The 15608-nt window shown below is 52.3% G+C and overlaps 1 protein-coding gene across 1 annotated transcript; it reads right to left on the minus strand.

Moving 5' to 3' along the window:
- Positions 1 to 799: 799 nt before the first annotated feature.
- On the minus strand, positions 800 to 7584 carry LOC309543510 (uncharacterized protein). The gene is made up of 7 exons (XM_082275985.1): positions 7460 to 7584; positions 6980 to 7114; positions 6690 to 6893; positions 1590 to 1781; positions 1380 to 1503; positions 1166 to 1263; positions 800 to 1076 (listed from the first exon to the last, which is right to left on the minus strand). The coding sequence occupies exons 1-7, from the start codon at positions 7553 to 7555 to the stop codon at positions 843 to 845; spliced, it is 1083 nt and encodes a 360-aa protein (XP_082132111.1). The 5' UTR covers positions 7556 to 7584; the 3' UTR covers positions 800 to 842.
- Between the last annotated feature and the right edge of the window lie 8024 nt (positions 7585 to 15608).

Genomic DNA, 15608 nt, shown 5'->3' on the forward strand with positions numbered 1-15608 from the left:
GCACACCAGTTAAACGATTGTTGATTGGCTGTTGAAAGCCCGCCATGAAAAGAGCGCCAAAGCATGCAAAACCCGGAAATAAAACGACCGAACACGGATTTTTACCCGAATATACAGTAAAGTGTCCGTGTTCGGGTAACAAAAATCCAATTATTCGGTACGAACACGAATAATACAGTCCCTGTTCGCTCAACACTAGTCAGGAGTATTTAATGTACAACATAGAGTATATAGAGCAGAGGTCAGGAGTATGTAATGTACAATATAGAGTATATAGTGCAGGGGGTCAGCAGTATGTAATGTACAACATAGAGTATATAGAGCCGGGGTCAGGAGTATGTAATGTACAACATAGAGTATATTGTGCAGGGGTCAGCAGTATGTAGTGTACAACATAGAGTATATAGTGCAGGGGTCAGTAGTATGTAATGTACAACATAGAGTATATAGTGCAGGGGTCAGCAGTATGTAGTGTACAACATAGAGTATATAGGGCAGGGGTCAGGAGTATGTAATGTACAATATAGAGAATATAGTTCAGGGGTCAGCATTATGTAATGTACAACATAGAGTATATAGTGCAGGGGTCAGGAGTGTGTAATGTACAACATAGAGTATATAGTGCAGGGGTCAGGAGTATGTAATGTACAACATAGAGTATATAGTGCAGGAGTCAGGAGTATGCAATGTACAGCATAGAGTATATAGTGCAGGGGTCAGGAGTATGTAATGTACAACATAGAGTATATAGTGCAGGAGTCAGGAGTATGCAATGTACAGCATAGAGTATATAGTGCAGGGGTCAGGAGGAATAATATTGCCATTCAGTAATCAGCGGTAACTTAAATATTTACATGAGACAAGTTGCAAAGGTCCCAATCTAGGCCAATCAGAGACCAGGACAAACAGAGGAATGTATTTAGTGTTAATGACCCACCTGTGCTGATCTCTGTAAGAGTGTCCTCCTCTATAAATGTCCCCGTTATTCCATCCTCCTCCATAGACTGCTGATCATCTCTCACATACCTCTCTTCTTCTGCTTTAACCTCAACTTTAGAATCTCTCAGGTTTCCATCCTGAATATATAATAAAAATGACATCAATGGTAACAATGCAGATAATGTACAGATCCTAATGATACTATCAGTGATTGTTCCTCATCTACCTGATGATGGTGGGGGATGGTGTCACCTTCCTGTGTGGAATCCCGGGAATACAGAGGACGGGGACATCTCTCTGGTGGGTTCCCATTACTGGATCCATCTGTAGGAAACACACACACTGACTGAATACATTGTTTCTATGTGTTTATCAGATGATGGGGGATCTAGGTGGAGCCTCCGTACTGCTCTCTCCTTTACAATAAAGTCTCCTCTTACCCGGTGATGTGAGGGGCGGCTGATTCTCCAACATGACGTCCTTGTAGAGATCCTTGTGTCCTTCTAAATACTCCCACTCCTCCATGGAGAAATAGACAGTGACATCCTGACACCTTATAGGAACCTGACACACACAATGATACAGTCACCATCCAGACACATCCCTTGTCTGTTACTGGATAATGTCCCAGAATTCCCAGCACCGCTCACCTCTCCTGTCAGCAGCTCCATCATCTTCTTGGTGACTTCTAGAATCTTCTGTGTGTTGTGTCTTGTAGGGATCAGGGATGGAGGTGGGGGGATGGTGATGGGATTCTGTATTCTCGAGGATCTTGTGGTCATATTATAAGATCTCCTTCTTGTCTCATTTTCAGACGATTTCTTCATTATTACTGTACAGTTCTGTGTTATACAAAGATAAATATCACTCTCCCACAGAGACGTCTTATTATCATCATGGGCCCCTGGGCAAAGTAATGTACTGGGGCCCCTAACAGCCTACCCAAATTTACTAAAATATAAGAATAAATAGTTCATAGAATAGGAGGGTATAATACATGGGAGTAGAGGGACACAGTACAGGGGAGTAGAAGAGGGGCACAGTACAGGGGAGTAGAGGGGCACAGTACAGGGGAGTAGAGGGGCACAGTACAGGGGAGTAGAAGAGAGGCACAGTACAGGGGAGTAGTAGAGGGGCATGGTACAGGGGAGTAGTAGAGGGGCACGGTACAGGGGAGTAGTAGAGGGGCATGGTACAGGGGAGTAGTAGAGAGGCACAGTACAGGGGAGTAGTAGAGGGGCATGGTACAGGGGAGTAGAAGAGAGGCACAGTACAGGGGAGTAGTAGAGGGGCATGGTACAGGGGAGTAGTAGAGGGGCACAGTACAGGGGAGTAGTAGAGGGGCATGGTACAGGGGAGTAGTAGAGGGGCACAGTACAGGGGAGCAGTAGAGGAGCACAGTACAGGGGATTAGAGGGGCACAGTACAGGGGAGTAGAAGAGAGGCACAGTACAGGGGAGTAGTAGAGGGGCATGGTACAGGGGAGTAGTAGAGGGGCACAGTACAGGGGAGCAGTAGAGGAGCACAGTACAGGGGAGTAGAGGGACACGGTACAGGGGGGGAGTAGAGGGGCACAATACAGGGGGGCAGAGGGGCACGGTACAGGGGAGCAGAGGGGCACGGTACAGGGGGGGAGTAGAGGGGCACGGTACAGGTGAGTAGAGGTGCACGGTACAGGGGGGGGAGTGGAGGGGCACAATACAGGGGGGCAGAGGGGCACGGTACATGGGAGCAGAGGGGCACGGTACAGGGGCGGAGTAGAGGGGCACAATACAGGTGAGTAGAGGGGCACAGTACAGGTGAGTAGAGGTGCACGGTACAGGTCAGTAGAGGTGCACGGCACAGGGATGTAGAAGGGTACAGTACAGGGGAGTAGAGGGGCATGGTACAGGGGAGTAGTAGAGGGGCAGAGTACAGGGGAGCAGTAGAGGGGCACACTACAGGGGAGCAGTAGAGGGGCACAGTACAGGGGGGCAGAGGGGCACGGTACAGGGGAGCAGAGGGGCAGAGCACAAGCGAGTTGAGGTCCACAGCACAGGGATGTAGAAAGGCACGGTACAGGGGAGTAGTAGAGGGGCAGAGTACAGGGGAGTAGTAGAGCGGCAGAGCACAGAGGAGCAGTAGAGGGGCTCACTACAGGGGAGCAGTAGAGAAGCACGGTACAGGGGGAGTAGAGGGGCATGGTACGGGGGGAGTAGAGGGGCACAATACAGGGGGGCAGAGGGGCACGGCACAGGGGGGAGTAGAGGGGCACAATACAGGGGGCAGAGGGGCACGGTACAGGGGAGTAGAGGGGCACAGTACAGGGAGGGAGTAGAGGGGCACAATACAGGTGAGTAGAGGGGCACGGTACAGGTGAGTAGAGGTGCACGGTACAGGGGGGAGTGGAGGGGCACAATACAGGGGGGCAAAGGGGCACGGTACATGGGAGCAGAGCGGCACGGTAAAGGGGCGGAGTAGAGGGGCACAATACAGGTGAGTAGAGGGGCACACTACAGGTGAGTAGAGGTGCACGGTACAGGGCAGTAGAGGTGCACGGCACAGGGATGTAGAAGGGTACAGTACAGGGGAGTAGAGGGGCACGGTACAGGGGAGTAGTAGAGGGGCAGAGTACAGGGGAGCAGTAGAGGGGCACACTACAGGGAAGCAGTAGAGGGGCACAGTACAGGGGGGCAGAGGGGCACGGTACAGGGGAGCAGAGGGGCAGAGCACAAGCGAGTAGAGGTCCACAGCACAGGGATGTAGAAAGGCACGGTACAGGGGAGTAGTAGAGGGAAAGAGTACAGGGGAGTAGTAGAGCGGCAGAGCACAGGGGAGCAGTAGAGGGGCACACTACAGGGGAGCAGTAGAGAAGCACGGTACAGGGGGATGTAGAAAGGCACGGTACAGGGGAGTAGAGGGGCACGGTACAGGGGAGTAGAAGGGCACAGTACAGGGGAGTAGAAGGACACAGTACAGGGGAGTAGAGGGGCACGGTACAGGGGAGTAAAAGGGCACAGTACAGGGGAGTAGAGGGGCACGGTAAAGGGGAGTAGAAGGGCACAGTACAGGGGGAGTAGAGGGACACAGTACTGGGGAGTAGAGGGGCATGGTACAGGGGAGTAGAGGGGCACAGTACAGGGGGGTAGAGGGACACAGTACAGGGGAGTAGAAGGACACAGTGTAGGGGAGTAGAAGGGTACAGTACAGGGGAGTAGAAGGGCACAGTACAGGGGAGTAGAAGGGCATGGTACAGGGAAGTAGAGGGGCACAGTACAGGGGAGTAGAGGGGCATGGTACAGGGAAGTAGAGGGGCAAAGTACAGGGGAGTAGGAGGGCACAGTACAGGGGAGTAGGAGGGCACAGTACAGGGGAGTAGGAGGGCACAGTACAGGGGAGTAGAGGGGAAAGGTACAGGGGAGTAGAGGGGCACGGTACAGGGTAATAGAAGGGCACAGTGCAGAGGAGTAGGAGGACACAGTACAGGGGCGTAGAAGGGCACAGTACAGGGGGGTAGAGGGACACAGTACAGGGGAGTAGAAGGACACAGTATAGGGAAGTAGAAGGGCACAGTACAGGGGAGTAGAAGGGCACAGTACAGGGGAGTAGGAGGGCACAGTACAGGGGAGTAGGAGGGCACAGTACAGGGGAGTAGAAGGACACAGTACAGGGGAGTAGAAGGACACAGTACAGGGGAGTAGAGGGGCACGGTACAGGGGAGTAAAAGGGCACAGTACAGGGGAGTAGAGGGGCACGGTAAAGGGGAGTAGAAGGGCACAGTACAGGGGGAGTAGAGGGACACAGTACTGGGGAGTAGAGGGGCACGGTACAGGGGAGTAGAGGGGCACAGTACAGGGGGGTAGAGGGACACAGTACAGGGGAGTAGGACACAGTGTAGGGGAGTAGAAGGGTACAGTACAGGGGAGTAGAAGGGCACAGTACAGGGGAGTAGAAGGGCATGGTACAGGGAAGTAGAGGGGCACAGTACAGGGGAGTAGAGGGGCATGGTACAGGGAAGTAGAGGGGCAAAGTACAGGGGAGTAGGAGGGCACAGTACAGGGGAGTAGGAGGGCACAGTACAGGGGAGTAGAGGGGAAAGGTACAGGGGAGTAGAGGGGCACGGTACATGGTAATAGAAGGGCACAGTGCAGAGGAGTAGGAGGACACAGTACAGGGGAGTAGAAGGGCACAGTACAGGGGGGTAGAGGGACACAGTACAGGGGAGTAGAAGGACACAGTATAGGGAAGTAGAAGGGCACAGTACAGGGGAGTAGAAGGGCACAGTACAGATCTTACGTGCTCTTGGCAGTCTGTCACTGTGCTAAGTCTGATGAGATTTACACAGACTCGTTGGTTATTAGCAGTCCTTTCCTTCCACTCTGTGTCTGTGTGAGGAAAGGAGAACTCTTATCTGTAGATGTGCAATTTTATTCGGTGCCGAGCCTGCACTGAGAGTTCCTCCTCCCTCAAACAGAAGAGAGAGGAGAGAGCTGATCTGCTCCTTCCCCTCCCCCCTCCTCCTGTGTGCACCATGGGAAGGGTGAACCCCAGTAGCTGAATGATCAAATTCCGCTGCTTAGCTTCACACTTCCCATGGTGCACACAGGAGGAGAGGGGCGGGAGGAGAAGGAGCAGATCATCTCTCTCTTCTCTCATCCATGCGAGGGAACTATCAGTGCACACAGGAGGAGGGGGGAGAAGGAGCAGATCGGCTCTCTCTTCTCTCATCCATGCGAGGGAACTATCAGTGCACACAGGAGGAGGGGGGAGAAGGAGCAGATCGGCTCTCTCTTCTCTCATCCATGCGAGGGAACTATCAGTGCACACAGGAGGAGGGGGGGAGAAGGAGCAGATCGGCTCTCTCTTCTCTCATCCATGCGAGGGAACTATCAGTGCACACAGGAGGAGGGGGGGAGAAGGAGCAGATCGGCTCTCTCTTCTCTCATCCATGCGAGGGAACTCTCAGTGCACACAGGATGAGAGGGGGGGAGGAGAAGGAGCAGATCGGCTCTCTCTTCTGCCATCCATGCGAGGGAACTCTCAGTGCACACAGGAGGAGGGGGGAGAAGGAGCAGATCGGCTCTCTCTTCTCTCATCCATGCGAGGGAACTATCAGTGCACACAGGAGGAGGGGGGGAGAAGGAGCAGATCGGCTCTCTCTTCTCTCATCCATGCGAGGGAACTATCAGTGCATACAGGAGGAGGGGGGAGAAGGAGCAGATCGGCTCTCTCTTCTCTCATCCATGCGAGGGAACTATCAGTGCACACAGGAGGGGGGGGGGGAGAAGGAGCAGATCGGCTCTCTCTTCTCTCATTCATGCGAGGGAACTCTCAGTGCACACAGGATGAGAGGGGGGGAGGAGAAGGAGCAGATCGGCTCTCTCTTCTGCCATCCATGTGAGGGAACTCTCAGTGCACACAGAAGGAGAGGGGCGGGAGGAGAAGGAGCAGATCGTCTCTATCTTCTCTCATCCATGCGAGGGAACTGTCAGTGCACACAGGAGGAGAGGGGTGGGAGGAGAAGGAGCAGATTGGCTGTCAGTGCAGACTCTGGGCTGTATAAGAGACACTCTCAGCTCAGAGTCCTGTGGCCAGCAACTCCGCTGGGGCCCCCGACCCTGGTAGTTCCACCACTGGTATATACAATTTATGTATTCATAGTACTTGTGTGGATGTCGTTATTGATTAGCAGAACATCAGAAGTCTCAAAGTGACTCTGAATACATCCCAGTGTACAGCGGAGTCAGACTTAACCCCTTCATTACACTCACCTCTCCAGTCAGCAGGCTGAGGATCTCCAGGGTGAGGTTCACTATTGTCTCATTCCAGGAATATTCCTTCTTTACATTCTTCACAAAACTCAAATTCTGCTGATTGTCCATCATGACGTCCTTGTAGAGATCCTTGTGTCCTTCTAAATACTCCCACTCCTCCATGGAGAAATAGACAGTGACATCCTGACACCTTATAGGAACCTGACACACACAATGATACAGTCACCATCCAGACACATCCCTTGTCTGTTACTGGATAATGTCCCAGAATTCCCAGCACCTCTCACCTCTCCTGTCAGCAGCTCCATCATCTTCTTGGTGACTTCCAGAATCTTCTGCATGTTGTGTCTCTCAGGTTTTAGGGATTCACATGGAGGCACTGTGATGGTCATTCGATCACCTGACTTCACCAGAGGAAATCTCTGTATTGAGGAACCAATAGGATATCATGTTAGAATCCCAGAATCCTCCTCACCTCATCGGTCATGTCTGTGTTTTATTAATAGAGATAAGAGTGATGTCATGTGACCTCCCAGAATCCTCCTCACCTCTCCGGTCAGGTCTGTGTTTTATTAATAGAGATAAGAGTGATGTCATGTGACCTCCCAGAATCCTCCTCACCTCTCCGGTCAGGTCTGTGTTTTATTAATAGAGATAAGAGTGATGTCATGTGACCTCCCAGAATCCTCCTCACCTCTCCAGTCAGGTCTGTGTTTTATTAATAGAGATAAGAGTGATGTCATGTGACCTCCCAGAATCCTCCTCACCTCTCCGGTCAGCAGGTAGATGATCTCCAGGGTGAGGTTTAGTATCTTCTCAGTCATGTGACTCCGGTCCTCCTCCATCCTCATTGGTGCCATCATTTCATCTATACAGGTCTCCTTGTAGACGGATAACTTTGGGAAATGAAAGTAAGAATTATTTGGATGGTATTGACCACACAATAATAGGATGTGAGGGGGGTAATAGGAGGGTTGCTTTACATTTAATGACTATTGCCCCCATGGGAACACATTTAGTTTGGACTGTTTAGTATTTATTACAAATTTCCAGAACTCTCTTGACCTGCCGGATCAGAATTTCCCTTTCCTCTGTTGGGTTTGTTTGGTTTCTGAACTGGATTTGATTAGTATTAGATCTGCAGACAAGGAATGATAAATACAATCGTTCCTGGGACTTGTTTGCTCTGAGGCAGTGCTGTGAGGTCAATGTTGGGTCATCATGATGTCCAGGAAGGGGAACTTGCTGATGTTTGGCCGGAGTTGCCGGCTAATCAGAATAATTACCAGAATCTCTGGCTGCAAGGCTCCAATCTCTGGCAGCCTGCTAGCTCCTCTACTTCCCTCAGAGACCCCTCAGCTCCTCTACTTCCCTCAGAGACCCCTCAGCTCCTCTACTTCCCTCAGAGCCCCCTCAGCTCCTCTACTTCCCTCAGAGACCCCTCAGCTCCTCTACTTCCCTCAGAGATCCCTCAGCTCCTCTAATTCCCCCAGAGATCCATCAGCTCCTCTACTTCCCCCAGAGACCCCTCAGCTCCTCTAATTCCCCCAGAGACCCCTCAGCTCCTCTACTTCCCTCAGAGACCCCTCAGCTCCTCTACTTCCCCCAGAGACCCCTCAGCTCCTCTACTTCTCTCAGAGACCCCTCAGCTCCTCTACTTCCCTCAGAGAGCCCTCAGCTCCTCTACTTCCCTCAGAGACCCCTCAGTTCCTCTACTTCCCTCAGAGACCCCTCAGCTCCTCTACTTCCCCCAGAGACCCCTCAGCTCCTCTACTTCCCTCAGAGACCCCTCAGCTCCTCTACTTCCCTCAGAGACCCCTCAGCTCCTCTACTTCCCTCAGAGACCCCTCAGCTCCTCTACTTCCCCCAGAGACACCTCAGCTCCTCTACTTCCCTCAGAGACCCCTCAGCTCCTCTACTTCCCTCAGAGACCCCTCAGCTCCTCTACTTCCCCAAAGACCCCTCGGCTCCTCTACTTCCCTCAGAGACCTCTCAGCTCCTCTACTTCCCTCAGAGACCCCTCAGCTCCTCTACTTCCCTCAGAGACCCCTCAGCTCCTCTACTTCCCCCAGAGATCCCTCAGCTCCTCCACTTCCCTCAGAGACCCCTCAGCTCCTCTACTTCCCTCAGAGACCCCTCAGCTCCGCTACTTCCCTCAGAGACCCCTAAGCTCCTCTACTTCCCTCAGAGACCCCTCAGCTCCTCTACTTCCCTCAGAGACCCCTCAGCTCCGCTACTTCCCTCAGAGACCCCTCAGCTCCTCTACTTCCCCCAGAGACCCCTCAGCTTCTCTACTTCCCTCAGAGACCCCTCAGCTCCTCTACTTCCCCCAGAGACCCCTCAGCTCCTCTACTTCCCTCAGAGACCCCTCAGTTCCTCTACTTCCCTCAGAGACCCCTCAGCTCCTCTACTTCCCCCAGAGACCCCTCAGCTCCTCTACTTCCCTCAGAGACCCCTCAGCTCCTCTACTTCCCTCAGAGACCCCTCAGCTCCTCTACTTCCCTCAGAGACCCCTCAGCTCCTCTACTTCCCTCAGAGACCCCTCAGCTCCTCTACTTCCCCCAGAGACCCCTCAGCTCCTCTACTTCCCCCAGAGACCTCTCAGCTCCTCTACTTCCCTCAGAGACCCCTCAGCTCCTCTACTTCCCTCAGAGACCCCTCAGCTCCTCTACTTCCCCCAGAGACCCCTCAGCTCCTCTACTTCCCCCAGAGACCCCTCAGCTCCTCTACTTCCCTCAGAGACCCCTCAGCTCCTGTACTTCCCTCAGAGACCCCTCAGCCCCTCTACTTCCCCCAGAGACCCCTCAGCTCCTCTACTTCCCTCAGAGACCCCTCAGCCCCTTTATTTCCCCCCGAGACCTCTCAGCTCCTCTACTTCCCTCAGCTCCTCTACTTCCCTCAGAGACCCCTCAGCTCCTCTACTTTCCTCAGAGACCCCTCAGCTCCTCTACTCCCCTCAGAGACCCATCAGCTCTTTTACTTTCCCCAGAGACCCCTCAGCTCCTCTACTTCCCTCAGAGACCCCTCAGCTCCTCTACTTCCCCCAGAGACCCCTCAGCTCCTCTACTTCCCTCAGAGACCCCTCAGCTCCTCTACTTCCCTCAGAGACCCCTCAGCTCCTCTACTTCCCTCAGAGACCCCTCAGCTCCTCTACTTCCCCCAGAGACCCCTCAGCTCCTCTACTTCCCCCAGAGACCTCTCAGCTCCTCTACTTCCCTCAGAGACCCCTCAGCTCCTCTACTTCCCTCAGAGACCCCTCAGCTCCTCTACTTCCCCCAGAGACCCCTCAGCTCCTCTACTTCCCCCAGAGACCCCTCAGCTCCTCTACTTCCCTCAGAGACCCCTCAGCTCCTGTACGTCCCTCAGAGACCCCTCAGCCCCTCTACTTCCCCCAGAGACCCCTCAGCTCCTCTACTTCCCTCAGAGACCCCTCAGCCCCTTTATTTCCCCCCGAGACCTCTCAGCTCCTCTACTTCCCTCAGCTCCTCTACTTCCCTCAGAGACCCCTCAGCTCCTCTACTTTCCTCAGAGACCCCTCAGCTCCTCTACTCCCCTCAGAGACCCATCAGCTCTTTTACTTTCCCCAGAGACCCCTCAGCTCCTCTACTTCCCTCAGAGACCCCTCAGCTCCTCTACTTCCCCCAGAGACCCCTCAGCTCCTCTACTTCCCTCAGAGACCCCTCAGCTCCTCTACTTTCCTCAGAGACCCCTCAGCTCCTCTACTTCCCTCAGAGACCCCTCAGCTCCTCTACTCCCCTCAGAGACCCCTCAGCTCTTTTACTTTCCCCAGAGACCTCTCAGCTCCTCTACTTCCCCCAGAGACCCCTCAGTATTTTCCTCCCTCTGACACCAATGATGGAACATATTCTTCATGGCAGGCTGGGGAATGTTTTCTTCCTCCTGACCAGCAATGTAAGGGGCTCTATACTCCTGACCCCGGCACTCCATCATTGTGTTGGCTGCATATTGTAATGATTGCCCATTGGCTGCCTGTGTAGTGTAATAATTGCTCTTTGTAGGCCATGTATGGTCAGGATGGTCATTGTCTTCTCTATTTATTGTCAGTGCTGTTTGTTTAGAGAAACATATTACTAGAATTTATCTCCAAAATGAAGAGAATGTTCCGGCCCCGTAAGTGGGGAAATGTTCTGACCCTGAAGGGGTTAATCTAGGTTTCCACACTATATATGAGTGTATCATCATCTGCTGGAGATAAAAGACGTCACAGTGACTATGGAGGAAGAGGACGGACATGACGGGGGGGGGGGTTACTGGGTTTAAATAGAAAATAAGATCTTATTACCTCCTCTACGGCAACTTCCAGCTACGTCTTCTCGCTACTTCAAGGGTCTTCAAACTATGACCCTGCAGCTGTTCAGGAAGTACAATTCCCATCATGCCTAGTCATGTCTGTGAATGTCAGAGTTTTACAATGCCTCATGGGATGTGTAGTTCTGCAATAGCTGGAGGGCCTTAGTTTGAGGATCAGGCTCTACTTCCTCCCAATTCACCTCTCACCCGGAACTTCCTGTCTGTAGCTGACATCACTTCCTGTCCGTACCTGACATCACTTCCTGTCCGTACCTGACATCCCTTCCTGTCCATACCTGACATCACTTCCTGTCTGTATTCCATAGAGACTTCCTGTCTGGGTAGACTGGAGATTACCACCTTGTGGAGTTCAGAGAAACTCCAGCCCTGAGAAACACAATAACCATTCCTGTATAATATCTATTTTACATGGCTAATGCTGGCCATACACTAGCCGAAAAATCGGGCGTTAGCGGTTTTGAAAACCGAACGATGTTTCGGAAGGGCTAAAGATACTACCATCACGTAGTCACTAGTGACCAAATTCCAAAAGATAAACATTCAATATACATAAATGAACCAGTTTATCGTTCGATTTGGTCACATTAGAAGGGAAATGACGACATAAAAGTGACCTCTAGACGTCCCTTTCGGGTTATCCTCGCTCGGAGTACCGCACGTTCGTTGTGTGTACAGATCCTTCTTTCCTGATTCGTTCGCTTCATTATTCATTAAGGTTGGATCATGTGGATGAGAGTACCATTGCCATAGCAATGCTTGATATCATGGCAATACAACAGGCACATGAGAAGAAAAGAAGAAGAAGTCAATGGACCAAGCAATGGCCGATGAACCATGAAGCAAATTCACACATGACATTGTTGAGAGACCTGAAGGAGAATAATCCAGATGACTTTCGGAATTATCTCAAAATGCCAGATGAATCCTTTCAGCGGTTATTGAGCCATGTAGCACCCCTCATAAGAAAACACGATACCGTGCTCAGACAACGTATAACAGCAGAGTAACGGTTAATAGCAACACTTTGTTTTCTGTTAACTGGAAGGACATATGAGGATGTCAAGTTTAGCACAGGCATATTGGCCCAGTCGTCGCATCATCCCAGAAACCTGTGCAACTATAGTGAAGGTCCTGCAAACTGAATATTTAAAAGTAATTACATTCAGTGGTGTATTTAGGTGTTGTGCTCCCCCTAATTGAAATATTACCCACCCCTTCCTGTAAAGGCCACACTACTTCCTGTTTATGACCCCCAGACCACAACCAGTGCCCACCAATGTAGACTCATTACTGCTCATCAGTGCAGCCTCACCTCATTAGTGCAGCATATCAGTAAAGCCCCATCAGTGGCCACCAGTGCAGCCTATCAGTGCATCATATTAGTGCCCATAAGGGCAGCTTATCAGCGCCGCATCATCAGTGGCCATCAGCACAGCCTCATCAGTGGCCATCAGCTCAGCCTCATCAGTGGCCATCAGCTCAGCCTCATCAGTGGCCATTAGCACAGCCTCAACAGTGGCCATCAGCTCAGCCTCATCAGTGGCCATCAGCTCAGCCTTCACCAGTGGCCATCAGCTCAGCCTCATCAGTGGCCATCAGCTCAGCCTTTACCAGTGGCCATCAGCTCAGCCTCATCAGTGGCCATCAGCTCAGCCTCATCAGAGGCCATCAGCACAGCCTCATCAGTGGCCATCAGCTCAGCCTCATCAGTGGCCATCAGCACAGCCTCATCAGTGGCCATAAGCACAGCCTCATCAGTGGCCATCAGCACAGCCTCATCAGTGGCCATTCGCACAGCCTCATCAGTGGCCATCAGCTCAGCCTCATCAGAGGCCATCAGCACAGCCTCATCAGTGGCCGTCAGCTCAGCCTCATCAGCGGCCATCAGCACAGCCTCATTAGTGGCCATTCGCACAGCCTCATCAGTGGCCATCAGCACAGCCTCATCAGTGGCCATCAGCTCAGCCTCATCAGTGGCCATCAGCTCAGCCTCATCAGTGGCCATCAGCACAGCCTCATCAGTGGCCATCAGCTCAGCCTCATCAGTGGCCATCAGCTCAGCCTCATCAGCGGCCATCAGCTCAGCCTCATCAGTGGCCATCAGCTCAGCCTCATCAGTGGCCATCAGCACAGCCTCATCAGTGGCCATCAGCTCAGCTTCATCAGTGGCCATCAGCACAGCCTCATCAGTGGCCATAAGCACAGCCTCATCAGTGGCCATAAGCTCAGCCTCATCAGTGGCCATCAGCTCAGCCTCATCAGTGGCCATCAGCACAGCCTCATCAGTGGCCATCAGCACAGCCTCATCAGTGGCCATCAGTTCCGCCTATATTAGTGCCCATCAGTGCACTGATCAAATTATCTCTATTGTTTGAAATAATGTACAATAAACAACATAGAAGTGATTTGAAAATATATTTTCTTTAAAATAACATGTCAGCAATAGAGTTGAGCGGACACCTAGATGTCCGTGTTCGACGGGTTCGGCTGAACTTTAAAAAAAAGTCCGGGTCCGTGTCCCGGACTTTTGCCGAACTTTTCCCGGACACCGAACCCCATTGAAGTCAATGGGGACCTGAACTTTCAGGCACTAAAATGGCTCTAAAACACCAATGGAAAGGGCTAGAGTGCTGCAAATGGCAGCAAAACGTAGTTAAGAGCATGGCAAGTGCTCTGCAAACAAATGTGGATAGGGAAATAACTTAAAACAGCCAAAAAAAACCAGAAAAATAAAACAATGTTCTTCATCTGTGAAGGACGAGGCCCATATGGAGTAGGAGGGAGGTTGAGGTGGTGGTGGATGTGGCGGTGTCATAGGCGTGCGCACAGGGTGTGCCGGGTGTACCTGGGCACACCCTAATCACCTAGGGCACATTAGCATTATCCCTCTGTTTGCCAGTGAGGAGATGGGAAAGATCTCCCTCGGACCTGCTCTGCTCTATTTCTCTTTGCCAGCAGGGAGAGTAATGTATCGGGGCCATGTACATGTAGGCAAACACATGCATGTGTATTTAAACTTTGGGGTGCACACCCTAATGCAATAGGCTGCGCACACCTATGGGCGGTGTAGGTGGAAGCGGCGGTGGAGGAGGACCAGGGCCGGATTAAGAGCATCATGGGCTTGGTGCTGAGGATTTTGAAGGGCCTTAAGGGCCGTGGCTTGGCATGCACCCAGAGGAGGAAGGGTGCAGCCATGCATGCCTAATTCAACATGGGATGCTGTCTCTGAAGCCCATAAACACATCCATGCATCGGCAACTGTCCCTCCTTGTCCGGCCTTCGTGCTGTGTGGGGAGGTTCTGAGGGAGCTGCCTGGGGAAGCGAGCATAGAAGCCAGACTTCTGTGTTTACAAGTGACAGAAGAGCGGTAACAGTGAATATGGCCAACCCGGGGCCTATATTAAGGTAGGGGCCTGGAGATGCAGCTCCAATAGCCCCTACGTTAATCTGGCCCTGAGGAGGACGAGGTAGCCAACACTGCTTTTTTTCAGAAATTTTAAATACACCCCAAAAGAGTGAGAAAGATCAAAAATAGAACAATGGCTGGGTAAGGTCGGTATCCATCTCTATTCTGCACAAGGTACGGAAAAGTCCAGTGGGATCCATGCCTGGTTCATTTTAATGAACGTGAGCTTGTCCACATTGTCTCTGGACAGGCGGCTGCGCTTGTCTGTGATAACGCCCCCAGCCGTGCTAAATACCCGTTCAGATAATACACTGGCTGCAGGGCACGCCAGCATCTCCAAGGCGTAAAGGGCAAGCTCAGGCCATGTGCCCAACTTGGAGACTCAGAAGTTGAAGGGGGCAGACCCCTCATTCAGTACGTCTAGGCGTGTGCACACATACTGCTCCACCATGTTGGTAAAATGCTGCCTCCTGCTAAGACGTTCCATATGAGCTGCTGGTGCTGCTGTTTGTTGTGGCGTGCTGACAAAGCTTTTCCACATTTCGGCCATGCTAACCCTGCCTTCTGAGGTGCTGGCGGTGCCCTGGTTGTGTTGGCGACCTCTTCCTCCTCCTCCTCTGCCTTGTGCTTCCACTGTGGCCCCGCTGTCAGGTGGGAATGCCAGCAGCATCACGTCTACCAGCGTGCGCTTGTACTCGCGCATCTTGCGATCGCGCTCCAGTGAGTGAATTATGTATGGTACGTTGTCCTTGTAACGGGGATCCAGCAGCGTGGCCACCCAGTAATCAGCACAAGTTAGAATGTGGGCAACTCGGCGGTCGTTGTGGAGACACTGCAGCATGTAATCGCACATGTGTGCCAGGCTGCCCAGAGGCAAAGAAAGGCTGTCCTCTGTGGGAGGTGTATCGTCTGTGTCCTCTGTATCCCCCCAGCCACGCACCAGTGATGGCCATGAGCTGGCCTGGGTGCCACCCTGCTGTGAACATGGTTCCATCTCCTCCTCCATCTCCTCCTCCTCATCCTCCAGAACTGTGCCCCTTCTGGACAATTGTGTCCCTGGCGTTTGTGTGTGCAGGAACCCACCCTCGGAGCCCCTTGTGAATGACTGCCCTGAAAGCCTTGGAAATGTTACCTCTTCATCCTCCTCCTCCTCATCCTGTGCCACATCCTCTTCCATC

The sequence above is a fragment of the Pelophylax lessonae genome (genome assembly GCF_965119305.1).
Source record: "Pelophylax lessonae genome assembly, contig: HAP1_SCAFFOLD_151, whole genome shotgun sequence".
Taxonomy (NCBI): domain Eukaryota; kingdom Metazoa; phylum Chordata; class Amphibia; order Anura; family Ranidae; genus Pelophylax; species Pelophylax lessonae.